We start from the raw sequence: 16206 nt of genomic DNA, 5'->3' as shown, positions 1-16206 counted from the left end.
GTTAAGATTAAGCTCAAATTACGAAAAAACTTGTAATATTTTGATAATTACAGCTCAACTATTTATTGTCTAGCACGTTCACCCGTATGACGTCAAATATGCCTACTGTAGGAGGTGTTTTTTCGTCAAATAATACATAGTTAAAAGGTGATTGTAATTATTCAAACAAGCAAATTTTTTTCGTAACTTGCCCCTGTCACCGAACCAATCAAATTCCAAGTGTTATGATTATTAAAACCCCCATTGGATTCTTCATCCTTCCATCATCAAAGTTTATTCTTTATGACCACAATTTCTCATCTCCAATCATTATTAATATTAAAAAGGAGCCAATTGAGAAGGGTTCTCTCTCTCTCTCTCTCTCTCTCTCTCTCTCTCTCTCTCTCTCTCTCTCTCTCTCTCTCTCTCTCTCTCTCTCTCTCTCTCTCTCTCTCGAATTTCTTTGAACTTTGAAGTAGGCCATTTGTTCCCTATAAAATTTCCTCTTTTTTATGATTGGCTAAAGGCTGGTTCGGTTGTTTTCGGACAAAGAAAGAAGAAAAAGACTGCAGCAGTTCTTTTCATACAGAAAAATAAGAAAAGTTGAATTTTGACCGGGACCGATATATATATATATATATATATATATATACGTGTTTCTTTTTCAAGGATTGCCGCCATGCACCTACTCACTCACCAAACTTGCCTGCACCATCAGTGAGTATTGAGTACTACTCATCACACAGTCACACTCAACTCCCTATTATCTATTACCAGAACATTCTTTTAAGTTTCTGCATGTATTTACCGAATTACTGCATGTTTTTACCCGACCCGCCCCGCAAATAAATTAGAAGGAAACGGGTTCTATATTGCCCCTTAAAATGGGTTCGAGGCGGGTGCGGATTTATGTATACCAACCCTATATTCAGGGGCGAGTCCACCCTTTTGGGAAGATGGACTCAAGCCCACCCTTAAATTACATTTTTTTTTCTCATATTATACCTATATATATATTAAGCCTACCAAATTTTTATTAATTAGCCCACCTAAAATCTAAATTAATGCAAAAAAATCCTAATTATTATTATTCAGCCCACACAAAATTCAAATTAATGCAAAAAAACTATAATTTTCTTTTTCCTTTTTTTTTTTTTTTTTTCTGATTTTGTCACAAAAAAATCCTAAATTTTCTTCGGAGGCGCTGCCCGTACCCCTAAAATTTCATTTCACCCTGTAACACATTCATGGACTCGCCAGTCGCCACTGCCTATATTATCATATTTTAAAACTGAAAACCCTAGATATTTTAATTTTTATCAAACACGTTAACTTGTAACTGCTGGTAATTATTTTTTAACTACATTATCAAAACCCCATTTTCTTTAAGAAAATAATTAATTATTTTTTACACACCACCACTATTAAAAAGTGCTATGAAAATAGTCCTATGTTTTTAGGGTATAGTAGGAGGCATGTGCACCCTACCAAATATAAATACAAATGAATAAATATATAAAATGAATAATAAATAAATAAATAATCCAGTTTGATTAGGAGTGAATAAAAAAGGTCGGATGCATGTGCCACTCGACACGGCCCAGAGCAAGAGACGTACCCACACAAGCAAGCGGACAAGTTTAAAGTAACTCACTCTCACTCTCAAGCTTCGGGACGCTTACACGTGTCACTACCAGAGCGGCTGCCACATGACATTATACCTACTTACCATGTGCCGCCGCGCAAAACGACAACGTTTATTATGTTTATCCGCTTTTTTCCTTCCTTCATTAATTAATGTATAAATAAATGCCATAACGCTAAATGCCAATTACGGTAATAATACGGTTTTGTAGATGTTGTACTCGATGAAAAATATTGGGTGATTTTAAGCCGCAAATCAACACGATCACATAGCTATGTGCATATGCGCTTAGTTGATAATTATTTGTATAGATTTACAATTTAAAATCATCCGATGTATCATTGAATGTAGCATCTCATAAACCATGGTAATACTACTATTTTTTTTAATGTAATGAATATGAAATGCTAAATGCAGATTAAGGTACTAATAGTGAATGTTTTCAAAACCGATCCGAACCGGCCGGTTCGACCAGTTTAACCGTGAATCGAGGACCAAGCCGGTCTGATCCAATACATAGACCCGGAAAAGCCAAAAATCCGGGTCGATTGTTCCGAACCGGGAATTTTCCGACTAATCCAGACAAAAAAAAGGTTCCATATGAAAACTGAAATGAGAAAGAGAGATCGAGACAGAAAACTTAATTTCTTCGTCCGGTTCCATATTAATAAAAAATGGTGTGAACAAAATTATGAGCAATGATGAAAAGCATTATGGATTTCCTTCTTGCATCATGTGATTGAATTAAGGTCTAAGATTTCATGATTCAGGTTTTATGCTTAAAGTTTTTTGAATGGTTTAAAAAACAACACTAATCCTATTCAAAAAAAAAAAAAAAAAAAACACTAATCAAGAGAATTTCCTGCATTATTTTTAAGTATATAAACAACAGCATGAATTTATAAAATAATTTTTTTTTTCTTTTCTCAAAATTTTCATATACTGATATACTTCAGTAGCTGATATAAGTTGAAAATATAATTCCGACAAAAATCTGAAATTAAGTATGTCTTATCTCTGACCAAGAGAAATAGAAGATAAAGAAATTAATTATTTATATAAAAACAGGGTTTTGAAATGATAATGGCATTAAAAAGCACATGATTAGGTCGACGGGTAAAGTCGTTACCCGTTAGCAACTTTAAGGAGGGAAAAAGGCGAAATGGTCTCTGCTTTTATAGACCGTTGCTTCGGTTCGTTCAAGGATCTTTAATTCAATATTAACTTCCTTATTTTATTTTCTAATGACAAAGGGAAAAAAAGCAACTAGTTGAAGTTTATTGAATAAATTTCGTTATAGTTTAGGGGAAATTTGCTCGACGCCCTTTATTTTGGACTTATAAAGATAGAGATCCTAGTTGCTAGATGAATATAGGCATAAGTTCTTTGACTCAAAAAAATAATATAAATAAAATAAAATAATTAATGTATAGACATAATCACCCTCAATTAATAAGAAAATAAATCTCATATATCTTTTCGTTTCAATCTCACGTTTCTCTCACCTTGTATTTAATCTCTCATCTCTTTCTCTCCCTCTGTGTCTCACGCCTTTCTTCCTCTCTCGAGCTTCTCTGTTTTTTTTTCTTTACTTGTTTGATAAAGAAATAATATAGAGAAGGAAAAAAATAGGGATCTTTTTAGATTATGAGATGAAATCTTGATGGAAGAATTAAAGAGGACAACAAAAATTCAGAAATCCAAAATCTTTCACATTGTGTCTCATGTATGTAGAACATTCCCAGCGTTTTTATTGTTAGCAATTTTCGTTTGCAGGTTGGTTTAACTTCGTTTGCTGTTTGAAGAATTGCGTTTGATGTTGAGATTCGATTTTCTCTGGTTTACAATTTGCAAGGTATGTCTTAAGTTACATTTTACAAACATTTTTTTTAATGTTTTTGTTGTTTGCAAATTGTTCCATAAACAATTTTTTGGTTGATGTTTTTAATGATGCTGATTTTTTTATTTTTTTCAGTTTGCTGTTTGCATTTGGCCAAGTCATAGGTAGCTTATTGCTTGCAATTCAATAATACAAGTTTTGCTGAATGTTTTTCTTCAGTTTGCTGTTTGCATTTGGCGAAATATAGATAATTTTTTGTTTGTAATTTAGTAATACAATTTATGGATTTTGATTTTTCAGTTTGCTGTTTGTATTTGGCGAAATCATAGGTATTTTGTTGTTTGCAATTCAATAATATAAAATCTAATTTTCAGTTTGCTATTTGCAGTTCGAGGAGTCATAGGTGCGTAGTTCCCGGATCATAGGCGGTGGTGGGGCTGCAATGGCGTTTTTAGAGTATGAGTTTGTAAAATAAATTGTTTATTTTTGTTATGAATTAATTTATTTGTTTTAGTTAATATTTGGAAGATAAATGTTTGGGAATTTGTTTTGATGGAGAGATTTTTGGGGATTTATTTAATTTAACTAAGGGTATTTTTGCCATAATAAATATTATTAATTTATTAAAACATTAAATTTAGACTTGGATTTACAAACATAAATATAGAGGGACCTATAACAAATTGCCCCTATAGTTAATAGCTCATATATCATAAAGAAATGTATATTTTATACATTACTATGTGTGTCGAGCTCGATCTATACAATATTGAATGCTAAAATCTTTAATTAATATATATATATATGTGTGTGTGTGTGTGTGTGTGTGTGTGTGTGTGTGTGTGATGGGGTTCAGTTTGGTAAGGTTGGGCCAAACTACTAAACCCCTCGTATTGAGCTTATTAAATAGTATAAAGGTAAAACGTATGGGCCGCAAGAGATTTATTGGGCCCAACGTCCGAATAGACAATGCCTTTTTAGAAGCTTGCTCGAAGAAAACTCTTAGTACTCGCTAAAAATACTTTATAATCTTTTTCAAACTCTCTCTCATACTTATTATTTTCCATTCATCATTTCACAACCGCCGATCTTAGATCCAAAGTCCGGTGTACTATCCGACGATCTAACATGAGTAGAGTTTGCGGTAACGTCTTGATGGTCTAGATTTTATACCATGAAGATGTAAAATAAATGTATTCAATAATTTTGAATTATTAACTTTAAAAATAGTTACTGAAGTTGATGATTTGATGTGTTTTACTCTTTTCTCTTCTCAACTTGTTCTATATATGTGTTTCTTGACTTTTTGTGTAGGCCAGTATATATATATATATATATATATATATATATATATATATATATATATATATATATATCACATTATACTAGTTGTTAATAGCATCACAGTATAGTTAATTAATTTAACGAAAACTTTCAACGCTCAAATCAATTCTAAACAAGTATAGAAAAATCAAAGGAAATTAATTATCAGCATTCTAGTAGATGACAATTTATTTAATTATAAATCACGAGGGTTTTGGTCTTTTGGGTATTTTTATCTAAAGATAATAATTTATTTACTTATAATCAAATATGCATGCATAATTTTACGTTCGGGTTTTAGATTTGGGAGGATTAAATTTTAGAATAAATCTGTATTCATTTTGTAACATATATTCAGATCATAATCCAAGATTCATTCTTACAAGTAAAATGTTCAATTATAATCTAATATGCTAATGATCCACATATTTATTATTTAATTACTAGATCCTTTATATTATAATATACACCCAATGAATTTATTAATTAGGGTGAATAATTGATGTTAGATTGCGCAGTTCGTATATAATATAATTAATTAATCATACTTTGAGAATAACACGTCGTAGGATAGTATATGCGCATGTGTGCTGCTGAAGCAGTTGGTTAGAGAGAGAGAGAGAGAGAGAGAGAGAGAGAGAGAGACGCTAGATACATTGTATTGTACATTAGCCAAATTAAATAAATTAAATTTGTCTTATATGCGGTTTGGAAATTAAATATATTTATGAGTATCACCATCTATATATAGGGAAATATTTTAATTTTAATAAATTAAAAATTTGAGGAATATTTTGCCACAGATAAGTTGTATGGAACAATCATGCACCCATTATAAATTTATAATATTAATTATTATAATATTGTAGTTATTGTCATTTTGTGGCTGAAAATTAGTAGTAATAGAAATATAAGAAAGCGCCGAAGCGGCTTGTCGGGAGAAATATATAACTTAAATTAAAATTAAGAAAATAAAAAAATAAAAAGTTCATGCATCGGACCTCATCCACGTTCGTTGTTTTTGCTAGGAGTTGATATTTATATTATATTAATTCCATTTTTCGGATTTGTTTAATAAAGAAAAATATATAGAATTAGTGAAATCCTAGGAAGCCTGACACGTGTTGATTTTTAACCTGAAATTATTAATAGGAAGAAATTCTAACTATTAGAATTAAGAAAGATAATAAAAACTTTGTTAAATATGTGATTAATGAGGACTCAACAGTCAAATCCGAACGATATGATCGTATTAAAGGTTCGCAATGATCTAATAATATTCAATAAGAAATATATTGTAATATTTTGTAATAAACTAATTATATATGCATATATGTATACGAAAGCATACAAAATCTGTAATGAAATATGCTCGGATTATATTTTATTTAATGCATCATTGTTACGTACTTGGTAAAATAATTTCCCAAAGTTTAATAATGTCATAAAGTTTTACAAAATATGGTCATGATTGAACATATATTAGTTCAAATTTGATGAGTTCTAACAAAAAGTTGAGTAATTAACTTTCACCGAATTATTACTATATATATATATGCCAACTAAATGTCAATAATCATAACATAGACCAAATTCAATGTTGTTAAAATTACTTATGTGAGGAAATAATTACTATTGTTTTTCATAGTAACTATTTTTTATCATGTCCATAACACATTTCGCCACTAATATTATAGCTGTGTATAATATATAGTTTTTTGGCACTTTGCACCTTTGATATACAATAAATTATGCAAATTGCACCCGAGTTAATTTTTAAAGCTAGTGAATGTAATTTAATATTTTTAGTGGTGCTTTTTTAGGATGACATATGCCAAATAAAATACAAATACAAATACAAATTGAAATTACCTTCATTAAATTTTAGGTATCCAATTTATGGTGCATTGTGAATAATTTATGGTGTTTCGACGGAACAAAGTGCTATTCATTTTTTTTAAGGAGCAAAGTGCAAAAATACTACATTTCAAGGATCCAAAGTGTAATTATACCTATTTAAGTAGTGGTGGGGTTAATGATGGAAGATCTATTTTAGTAATTTTCATCTCTAAAAAGGAGGGGTAATAAAAAGAACAGGGAAAAGTTAAAAAATAATTATGAAGAGTTAATTATAATAAAACTGTAATAATATAATAAAGAATGTCCGTTGCTACTTAACTTTTTTAACTAACACAACCGCGTAAAGAGATTAACGACTTGCTTTTTACTGTAACCTTTGAGAGGCTCAAAAAAAGAAACAAAGCTTTTGTCAAGGAATTATAATTATGGAAACAAATATATATTTAGCCATTGACTAAATTTGATAAAGAACTATAAATGAGATAAACCATTACATATTTTCAAATTTAAATATCCCATAATAATTTCATTTTGCTAAAATAAAATCCAATGACTTCATATCAGATTAAAATGAACACATAATTATTTGAAAGACTTTACTGCAATTAGTACATCTGTATTATATCGAATTGCTAAAAAACTACCCTATGTTATTTTATTTGCAAAACTCCTCCTATTTAGGGGCTAAAAAAATGAACTATATGGGGGTTTTGCGAATAAAATAACATGTGGTGGTTTGTCAGCAATTTGATATAATACAGAGGGTACTAAATGCAATAAACACTAAACTTTTATTTAAAAATGGTAAAGGGGAGACTTTTTTTTCTTCTTAATTTATTTGGAAGGTTTTGAAGATTCCATATATTAGTATAGTTTTCTCTCTTTCAGAGTAATGGATTTTGAATGTGAAATTTAATTAGGTGTTGTTTTTAATTTAGTAAAGCTTATTGATTTCTTTTGTCTTTTTATTGATCTTTCCTTTATCACTCTCTCTCTCTCTCTATATATATAGTCTATATAAACACCAAACTCTCTCTTCTCAAAACTCCCTTTTAATTTCCTTGCCCACTTTTCATTTCTCAAACAAAATTTCAAGATTTTAGAGAGAGAAAAAGATTTTAGAGAGAGAAAATGGGGGAGATGGATTCTTTGTGGGGTTATGCAGAGGTATATATATATATTTATACATAATATATATCATTTATATTACTGAATCACTACTGATCATACTCTGTTTTTTTTTTTTTTTTAATTTAAATTATTATTTAAAGACTGATTTTTGTTGTGGAATTTAGCCGGAAGAAATGGAGCAGGAGCTTCTGTTAACCAGGCTGGAACTGCAGAAAATAAAAGCAGAGGCGGCGGCGGAGATGGAGACGAGCAACAAGCACGTGAATCATCTGATCAACATGCTGAAATTCGCCATTGATGAGAGAGACGAAGCTAGAAGCCAGGTGCACAAGCTTCTGCTCAACAACAAGGCCGCGTTTGGCTGCAGCTTCCCAAACACGTCCCCACATTTCCACGGCGAAACCCCACTCGGCGGCGGCGGCGGCGCCGCCAAACCCGGGAAAGCGAATTCCAGCATCACCGAATCAAACAGCCCCTCCGAAACAACCTACAACTACCAGTCGCCCCCGGTCGTAGTCGACTCCCTCTTCGAAAACGGCGCCGTTTCGTCTCCAGAATTCTCCAACAACAGTGCACAGTTCTTCGCCGGGTCCGGGTCGGTGCAGAAAACGGATCCGGGTATGGATCTCATCGACAGCCTAGTGAAGGGGCGGGCTTTGCCCGAGAAAGGTAAGTTCTTTCAGGCTGTGAAAGAAGCCGGGCCGCTCCTTCAGAACATCCTCGTGGCGGGGCCGCTTCCGAAGTGGCGGAACCCGCCGCAGCTTCAGACTTTCCAGATACCTCCGGTCCCGATCAACGGCGGCGATGATGTTTTTGGTCAGAAACTACCGCCACCGAACGTGGCTTACTATGCCCAGAAACCTGCAGCAGCAACTGTGTTCAGTTCTGGTAACTTAGGGTTTGGGAATTGCCTGAGCAACGGTGGTGGTGGTTCTTCGTCTTCTCCGATGATGATGTCTTATGGGGGTTTTAATAATGGGTATATTCCTTTGGTGAAACGACAGAGGTTCTGTTGAAAAACTAGGTTTTATTTATTTAGTGTCCGGGATTTTGTATAAATTGGGGAGGGGGGCTTTTTTGAGGTGTAAATGGCAATGCATACATTGGTTGGTTTTTAATTAGATTTTTAAGTGACTTTGGATCTTTAATTTTACTAAGGTTTAATTGCATTTTGGCGTTTCATAATTGAAGTTATTGTTTCTTCGTTTAAGACCTTACTTATTATTTGTTGGGTAGATTATGAAACTTCCCATGAACTTATGCTAAATTATAGAAACACTGCTATCTATTCATAATTATCAAAATCCCCACTATGTTTGTTCCCGTCTTATACCAACCCTCTTAGGGTGTGTTTTCTCATGAAATATTTTTTATTTCAGCACTCGAAAAATATATATACGTAGAACATATTGAATGCAGCTTTGCACAAATGTTTTAAAAATGCTTATATCTATGATGGTTTACACTAGCAATCTAGAGAGTGTAGTGGCATTGCAATGTGATGTTGCAGAAAATAAGGTTGTTGCAGAAGGTATACCGAGACCACCTACATTTAAGAACTGTAGTTAGGAGTAGAATCATCATTTCTCGGGAAATATTCCCTAAAAGAAAAAAGATTCCGTGAAAATCACACCATAAGGTCGGTGTAAAAAATAAACAAATATGGGGTGGATTTTGATAATTATGGATAATTGGGGGTGTTTTTCATAATTTAGCCCAAATTTAGGGGTTTTTCATAATTTACCCTTATTTGTTTAATAGTGGATTACAGTTAAACCTCTATGAATTAATACAATTGGGACCATCAAAATTTTATTAATTTAGCGAAATATTAACTTATCGATAAATTAATAATTATTAATTTATACATTAATTAATAATTTATTAATTTATAAAATTACTTTTATTATTATTTTCAATAAATGCATTTTTTTTTTAATTTTTTTACGTGTATATTATGCATTGTACCATTAGTTCAATGCATTATTGAGTCCGTTTCACAAACGGAAGCTCTTAATGCAACAATGGAATAAAACGATTTTATGCTAAGTTATGAGAAAATTATACCGAAAGTTCTAACCATGTTAAGAAAAGTGAGGGACGAGATTGATGGTAATGTGAACTTCAACAAGAAACAAGTGACAATTAAATTACATTGCATTAGGCCTTCATAGATCTATAAAATATGTACTTTACCCTGTAATTTAAGAATTATTTTTATGCATTATTAATTTATATATTATATGGGACTTCTTAAAATTTTCGAATGTGTATTATCTTATAAATTTAACGAATTATTAATTTAGCACATTGTCCCCGAGTCGGGACCGGAAAAATTTATTATTTAAGCGAGGTTATTAATTTATCGGGTATTAATTTATCAAGGTTCTACTGTATACATCAAACTCAATATATATGTGGTTATAATTTTTGTTATATATGTCAACTTTTAAAACATGTAACAATCAATTATAACACATTTCTGCATATCAATATATTATATATGATTCCATTTCGTATTTGTCTAGTATTTTTTACAATAAACTCGAATATATTTTATAGTGTCATTATTCAAATCTCATAGATATTTCATCTTCTATGACTAGTAAAAGATCCTCAAATAAATTAGATCAAATAGTATTTTCCAATAGTTTATACTTTATTGTGTCATCTATTTCATTGAATCCACAAAAAAAAATGCATATAATGTGCATATTTCCTATATAATAATAAAACTTAAATACAAGATAAATAATTAAATATCATGTTGAAATAGAAAAATTGTATTATAAATGGTTAATGCCGTGCCTCAAAGGAAGCAATTATGAAGGAGTAGTTTGTTGACAAAGTCAACTTATCTTTGAGAAAAAATTCCTTTGACCTGGGCCCCATAATCTGACATTTTTTCCAAAGCACTATCCAATATCCACGTACGTATATAAAAAAATTCTAATAAAACATATCTTATAAAAAATAAATTACAAAATATAAATGAATTATTAAAGTATAATTAAAATCGGAGAGGGAAATAAAAAGAAAACCCGCCGGGAAACCCCCAAATATATTTTCATTTGCCGATCAAATCGATTTCAGATCACTGCAAGCTGTTCGCACTCCGGAAAACGGCCTCGTGTTCCCGGCGATTTGCTCGCGTGTTATTCCTTCTCTTGGTAACGTTACGCTCCTCACTCCTTTTAGTACATATATATCGATGCTTTGCTAACGAATTACTGCGTCCCTGTGCGCTTTTTGGTGAATGATATTTTTTTTTCTGTTGATTTATTTGATTGGGGGAAAAACAATTGAAAATGTGATTTGGTTTACAGCGGCAGTGGTGGTGGAAGGCGGCGGATGATTGGATTTGGAAATGGCGGAGCCACAACCGTCGCAGTTGATGCAGGGAATGAAAGAGAATAAGCTCTTCAAAATGGCGTTCGCCGTCACTGGAATCATGTCCACACTTCTTATCTATGGAGTTTTGCAGGTGAATTCCTTCTCGTGATGCGATATGTTGGTAAAGAGAAATTTGAAGCATTTTCAGTGAAACTAATTTGTCGATTTGTTTCCTTAATTGGTTTAATGGGAATAGTTTGTGATTACCTGGTCCAGTGGTTGAAAGTAATATTGTAAATAACTTAGTCTGTTCAATAAAACATGTTATTATAGTCAAATATGATTAACTGAAGCTCAACCAAGAATTATGATGTACTATTTCGAAAATTCGATTATAAAATCCATGTATAACACAGTTTGTGTAGAATACTTGCAAGGACAAACCTCTGGGAATCATAAATGCTTTAGTTGTGATTAGAGAAAGTAGTTAAGATAGCCTAAATTACGAAATATGATATTCCTGGAAGGTAGTTAAGATAGTCGAAGATTGAGAGGGTTCATTAAGGTAGTTAAGTTCGTGTTGTTGGTGAAAAAATATTGGTGGCATATTTCCTTATCTGTTTGAAATGGTATCATCATTGGACTAGGCGTGTCCATAGTTAAGTTACGCGGTTCAGACTATAACCACACCATTACTCGAGGAGTTACTTGGAGTTATACTTCTACCCTATGCTCATGTACTAACATAGAACCTTTCACGTTAATAACTGACCTGTTTCTGGTCAATTAAGGTTAGGACATCTATATTCCCTAAAGCGGATAAGGATGAAATAACATACTGTGAGCAGCTTCTCCTTGCAAATAAATGGTTATTTTCCTCTTCAGCTATCTTGATAAAAATCGACACGCAGTGTCGTTCAATTAATTATCTGTGCCTTACTTGATTTAGCATTTTCTGTCTTTTCTTATTTTATGTAACTTCTTAGCACATCAGGATAATTTCTGTAATTCTGAGACATTGCCGGTTTGTTGGTTTCAGGAAAAGATTATGAGGGTTCCATATGGTCCAAACAAAGAATATTTTAAGTACTCATTGTTTCTCGTCTTCTGCAACCGCATCACCACTTCTGCTGTATCTGCTGGAGTTCTACTGGTATTTTTGATACTAATCATGTCTGATTTGTTTTCTTATTATTTATGCAGAATTCCTTTTGGACTGTTTAGTTGAAGTTTGAACTACACTAGGTTAAAAATTCCGTGATTGGATTGGTTTGATACAAAACGGTTTGACTTGGTATGCTATTTGGCATGTTAAACATGACACTGTTCCAAAATATAGTGTAACATATGAAGTGCACAAGTTGGATGTGTTGGAGCTTTGAGCCTCTTATTTATTTAATTCATATTATATGTACTCTTTTTTTTTTTTTCAGGCAAGTAAAAAGGCCCTGGACCCTGTTGCTCCAATTTACAAGTATTGTGTTGTATCGGTGTCTAATATACTTACCACAACTTGTCAGTATGAGGTAAGCTGTATTATTTCTTGCAAGGATGATTACAAAATGATATGCTTTCAGCCTAAGGGCAACATTGATTGGGAACTTTCTGTCATTTACCTTGACATTGATCGATTGGCCTTTTCTATTTGATATTATGTGTTAAGAGGTAAGGAGGAGTGCTTGACATGAAAATTTTCTGGATAAACTTGCTGCAGGCCCTTAAATACGTCAGTTTCCCGGTGCAAACGCTGGCAAAGTGTGCCAAAATGATACCTGTAATGGTGAGTCCGTTTGAAATCTTGTTATTGCTCCATATGAAGAAATACTAAGTAATTTCGAAACAGATCTGCCATTCTATGTAATGGAACTTCCCGAAAAAATCTTCACTTTTTAACTGTAAAAGCTGACTTCAGGGATGCTAAAATTAGATTATAATAAAAAAACATTCGAAGTTTCAGACACATAAGGATGTCCAAAGTTCTACTTGTCTTACTTTTTTCCTTTCTATTTCGGTGCAGATTTGGGGCACTTTAATCATGCAAAAGAAGTACAATGGACGTGATTATCTATTTGCCCTCATAGTGACACTTGGATGCTCTATATTTATATTATTTCCGGTAATCAATTTTCAAGTATCTAGATATCGAGCTTCTTTGTTAATATTGCGTGCAAAATAACTCCTCCCCTAGATTTTGAACAAGATGTTTTGCATGAAAATGTAACTGCATTAATTTCTACAGGTCATTTTTGTAGCGATTACACTGTTAGGCAATGTAACAACTTTGTGTTTTCTTGCTTTTCATTGGGATTTTTAGATTTTCTGATCCATGCTGTTAAGATCCCTGTTAGGCTTAGATAGGAAAGTGATAGAAAAGAAAAAAAGTTCGTTTTGACAGGTAGGAATGTTAAATGATGGAAGAAGCATACACCACTTTAAAAAGGTGCAACAATGACCTGTGAAATCGACACCAGTGATAGTGACCATGAATCACTTTTCAAGTTCTTATCAAACAGTGAATACCATAAGCTCTAGTCCTAAATGAAGAAGTTATAATATTCTTTCATACTGTAGGTATATGTCTACCTTGAGGAGTTGGAATAAGATAAAATCTTGCAAGATGCTATTTTGTTTTTCCTTTTCTTTTTCCTCTAGTAGAGAATCAACTTGATGCTCAACTTTTAACTTCAAATATCTATGTAATATCCTGTGTCCGTTTACATGTGTTTGAAATATCATGTCGAATTTATGTTGTTAATTGCCTATATGGTTTATGAAGTTTTAACTTTATAGTTAGTTGACTAGAGGTTTGCGCTTTCAAATGTAGGCTGCAGGTGATATTAGTCCGTACAGTAGAGGAAGCGAAAGCACAGTTTGGGGTGTTTCCTTGATGATTGGCTATCTTGGGTATGACAAAATATTATTACTGTACTAGCTATACCAGAATATTATCACAGTCTGTACTACATGTTTTCTCATAATCTTGGACCTGGTACTGGTACGAAGTGTCAGACAAGGATTTCGTGTGTTTTATTGGTTAACTAACAACATTTTAGTTGCAAGCCTTCTGTGAATAATGTGATAAGTAATTCTACATGTTTCTGGTCGGAGCACTTACACGTAATTATTACTCGCTTGGTTAACAGGTTTGATGGCTTCACAAGTACATTCCAGGACAAACTTTTCAAAGGCTATGACATGGAGATACACAATCAGATATTTTACACAACAATGTGTTCTTGCATGATTAGCTTCACTGGTAAGATACACATTCGATCCATCTGTTATTCATCGTATTTCTATAGCTTTTTTCGTACGTTTGATTCCGATTCCTTTCTAAGGTGGGTATTGATTAAATTGTAATTGAAGCGGAAAAGCTAACACAATTTCTTGTATGTGTCTTTCAGTCACTAATCATAAAATATCATTGAATTTTGAAGACTTTTGAGTTATTTCTATGTTCAAAAATTTCCTATGACCAGTTACAAGATTTTAACATAGTTCCTATAAAATCTAATCTCTTCCATTGATTTATCCTCAACCCTTTTCTAGTTTTTTTGAGTTACCTTGAATTTTTCTGCATGTATTTTACATAACATGGATTGTTATATCTGATGGATACATCAGTTTGCATTTCAGCTCTCAATACTGATTATTTGGTATTCCGTTGATTTCTACGTAGGTTTAATCTTACAAGGCAATCTTCTAATGGCTATAGATTTTGTTTCTCGGCATAATGATTGCTTCATTGACATTGCAATTCTTTCAACTGTAAGTTCTCTCTAACTTAAAACTTATTTTCCTTTCACTTGTGTTCTTTTTGTATTTTCGTAAATACATGAAATCAATTTTCTTCTCCTAACTAGAAAAAAATAAAAAATTACGATTGATATGATCTTGTATTGCAGGTAGCAACGATAAGTCAGTTCTTTATCTCTTACACCATCCGCAGTTTTGGTGCTCTAGCCTTCGCCACCATAATGACCACTCGACAGGTACATCAAAAATCGTTTTGATTTTAATTAATGCCACACAATATTTACATATTTGCCCTTATAGTCTCCCACCTGTTCTCTCTCTTCAAGGCAACTAACAAGGATGATATATATGATTGTTAATGCAGCTGGTGAGTATTCTATTGTCGTGCGTGTGGTTTGCTCACCCACTTAGCTCGGAGCAACTAATCGGAGCAGTAAGCATCCGTTCTTAATATCTTCATTTCCTTTTAATTATATACCTGTCCGAAGATTTTCAGAGTGTTGACTCTCTCTGTTCCTTTTTTTCAATTTCGTTGATCAGGTTATTGTGTTTGGTTCTATATACTCTAAAAACATCTTTAGAAGTAAACCGAAGCCAACGTTGCCTGAACAAACAGAAAACGGGTCTTCTAGTCCGCCTAGGGCTACTACTGCATAAGTCGTGGGCTGTGTAGCTGGGCTATCGGGCTTATAGGGGCGGGGCTTCAGCTCACTAAATTCTGTTTATTAACTGTTTCTTGAAAGATGGCCATCTTTGCAGATTTGGGGTCCCACTCCCACCCAATATTTATAACAAAACGGCTTTGCTTGGAGTAATTTTAACCGTAACTCCTGCAAGCAACAAAAATACTTCCAGAATTTTCTCAGGTGACCTCCATCTGATGATAGGATATTAACCATATAGCCATATAGCCATTTCCTTTTTTTTTTTTTTTTGATTTTTTTTTACAGTTGGAACTGTTTATTTTTGATACCTTAGAAATGGTTAGAGCAGTTGATATTTATTGAAATTTTCGTGTTTTTAATTTATTTATCTATTTTAATACCTCATTTGAAGTGGTAGGGATCTAATTCTACCCTTTTAGTCATTTGAACTTGACAAAATAATTCTCATATATTTATTACTTGGGAACTTCCCAGCCTTAGTTTGCCTGATAAAATATTTCATTTTTAATATGTATTTGTAATTTATAAATTTGCAATAATAATATTTGTAAATGAAAATAAAAATAAAAATTACCCCTTCAACCATACTTGAAATTCACCTGAAAGAAAATTATTTAACCCTAAAAAGGAGAAACATTCGTTCGCTTCTTTAGCCCAATTAGATTTCGGCCCAA

At 32.6% G+C, this 16206-nt stretch overlaps 2 protein-coding genes across 2 annotated transcripts; both read left to right on the top strand.

Annotated features, from left to right (window-relative positions):
* The first annotated feature begins 7478 nt into the window (after positions 1–7478).
* Positions 7479–8961, top strand: LOC105958894 (uncharacterized). The gene is made up of 2 exons (XM_012982897.2): positions 7479–7814; positions 7943–8961. The coding sequence occupies exons 1-2, from the start codon at positions 7779–7781 to the stop codon at positions 8792–8794; spliced, it is 888 nt and encodes a 295-aa protein (XP_012838351.2). The 5' UTR covers positions 7479–7778; the 3' UTR covers positions 8795–8961.
* Positions 8962–10744: 1783 nt separating this feature from the next.
* Positions 10745–15911, top strand: LOC105969608 (UDP-N-acetylglucosamine (UAA) transporter family). The gene is made up of 12 exons (XM_088812998.1): positions 10745–10948; positions 11105–11262; positions 12151–12264; positions 12545–12637; positions 12826–12891; positions 13129–13227; positions 13936–14015; positions 14255–14367; positions 14791–14879; positions 15017–15103; positions 15232–15300; positions 15408–15911. Exons 2-12 carry the CDS (start codon positions 11146–11148, stop codon positions 15522–15524), a joined length of 1044 nt encoding a protein of 347 aa, XP_088669124.1. The 5' UTR covers positions 10745–10948; positions 11105–11145; the 3' UTR covers positions 15525–15911.
* The last annotated feature ends 295 nt before the right edge of the window (positions 15912–16206 follow it).

This window comes from Erythranthe guttata, chromosome 14 (genome assembly GCF_056151865.1).
Source record: "Erythranthe guttata isolate IM_541 chromosome 14, IM_541, whole genome shotgun sequence".
Taxonomy (NCBI): Eukaryota; Viridiplantae; Streptophyta; class Magnoliopsida; order Lamiales; family Phrymaceae; genus Erythranthe; species Erythranthe guttata.
The sequence above is the reverse complement of the archived record's forward strand: the minus strand, read 5'-3'. Positions and strand labels throughout refer to the sequence as shown.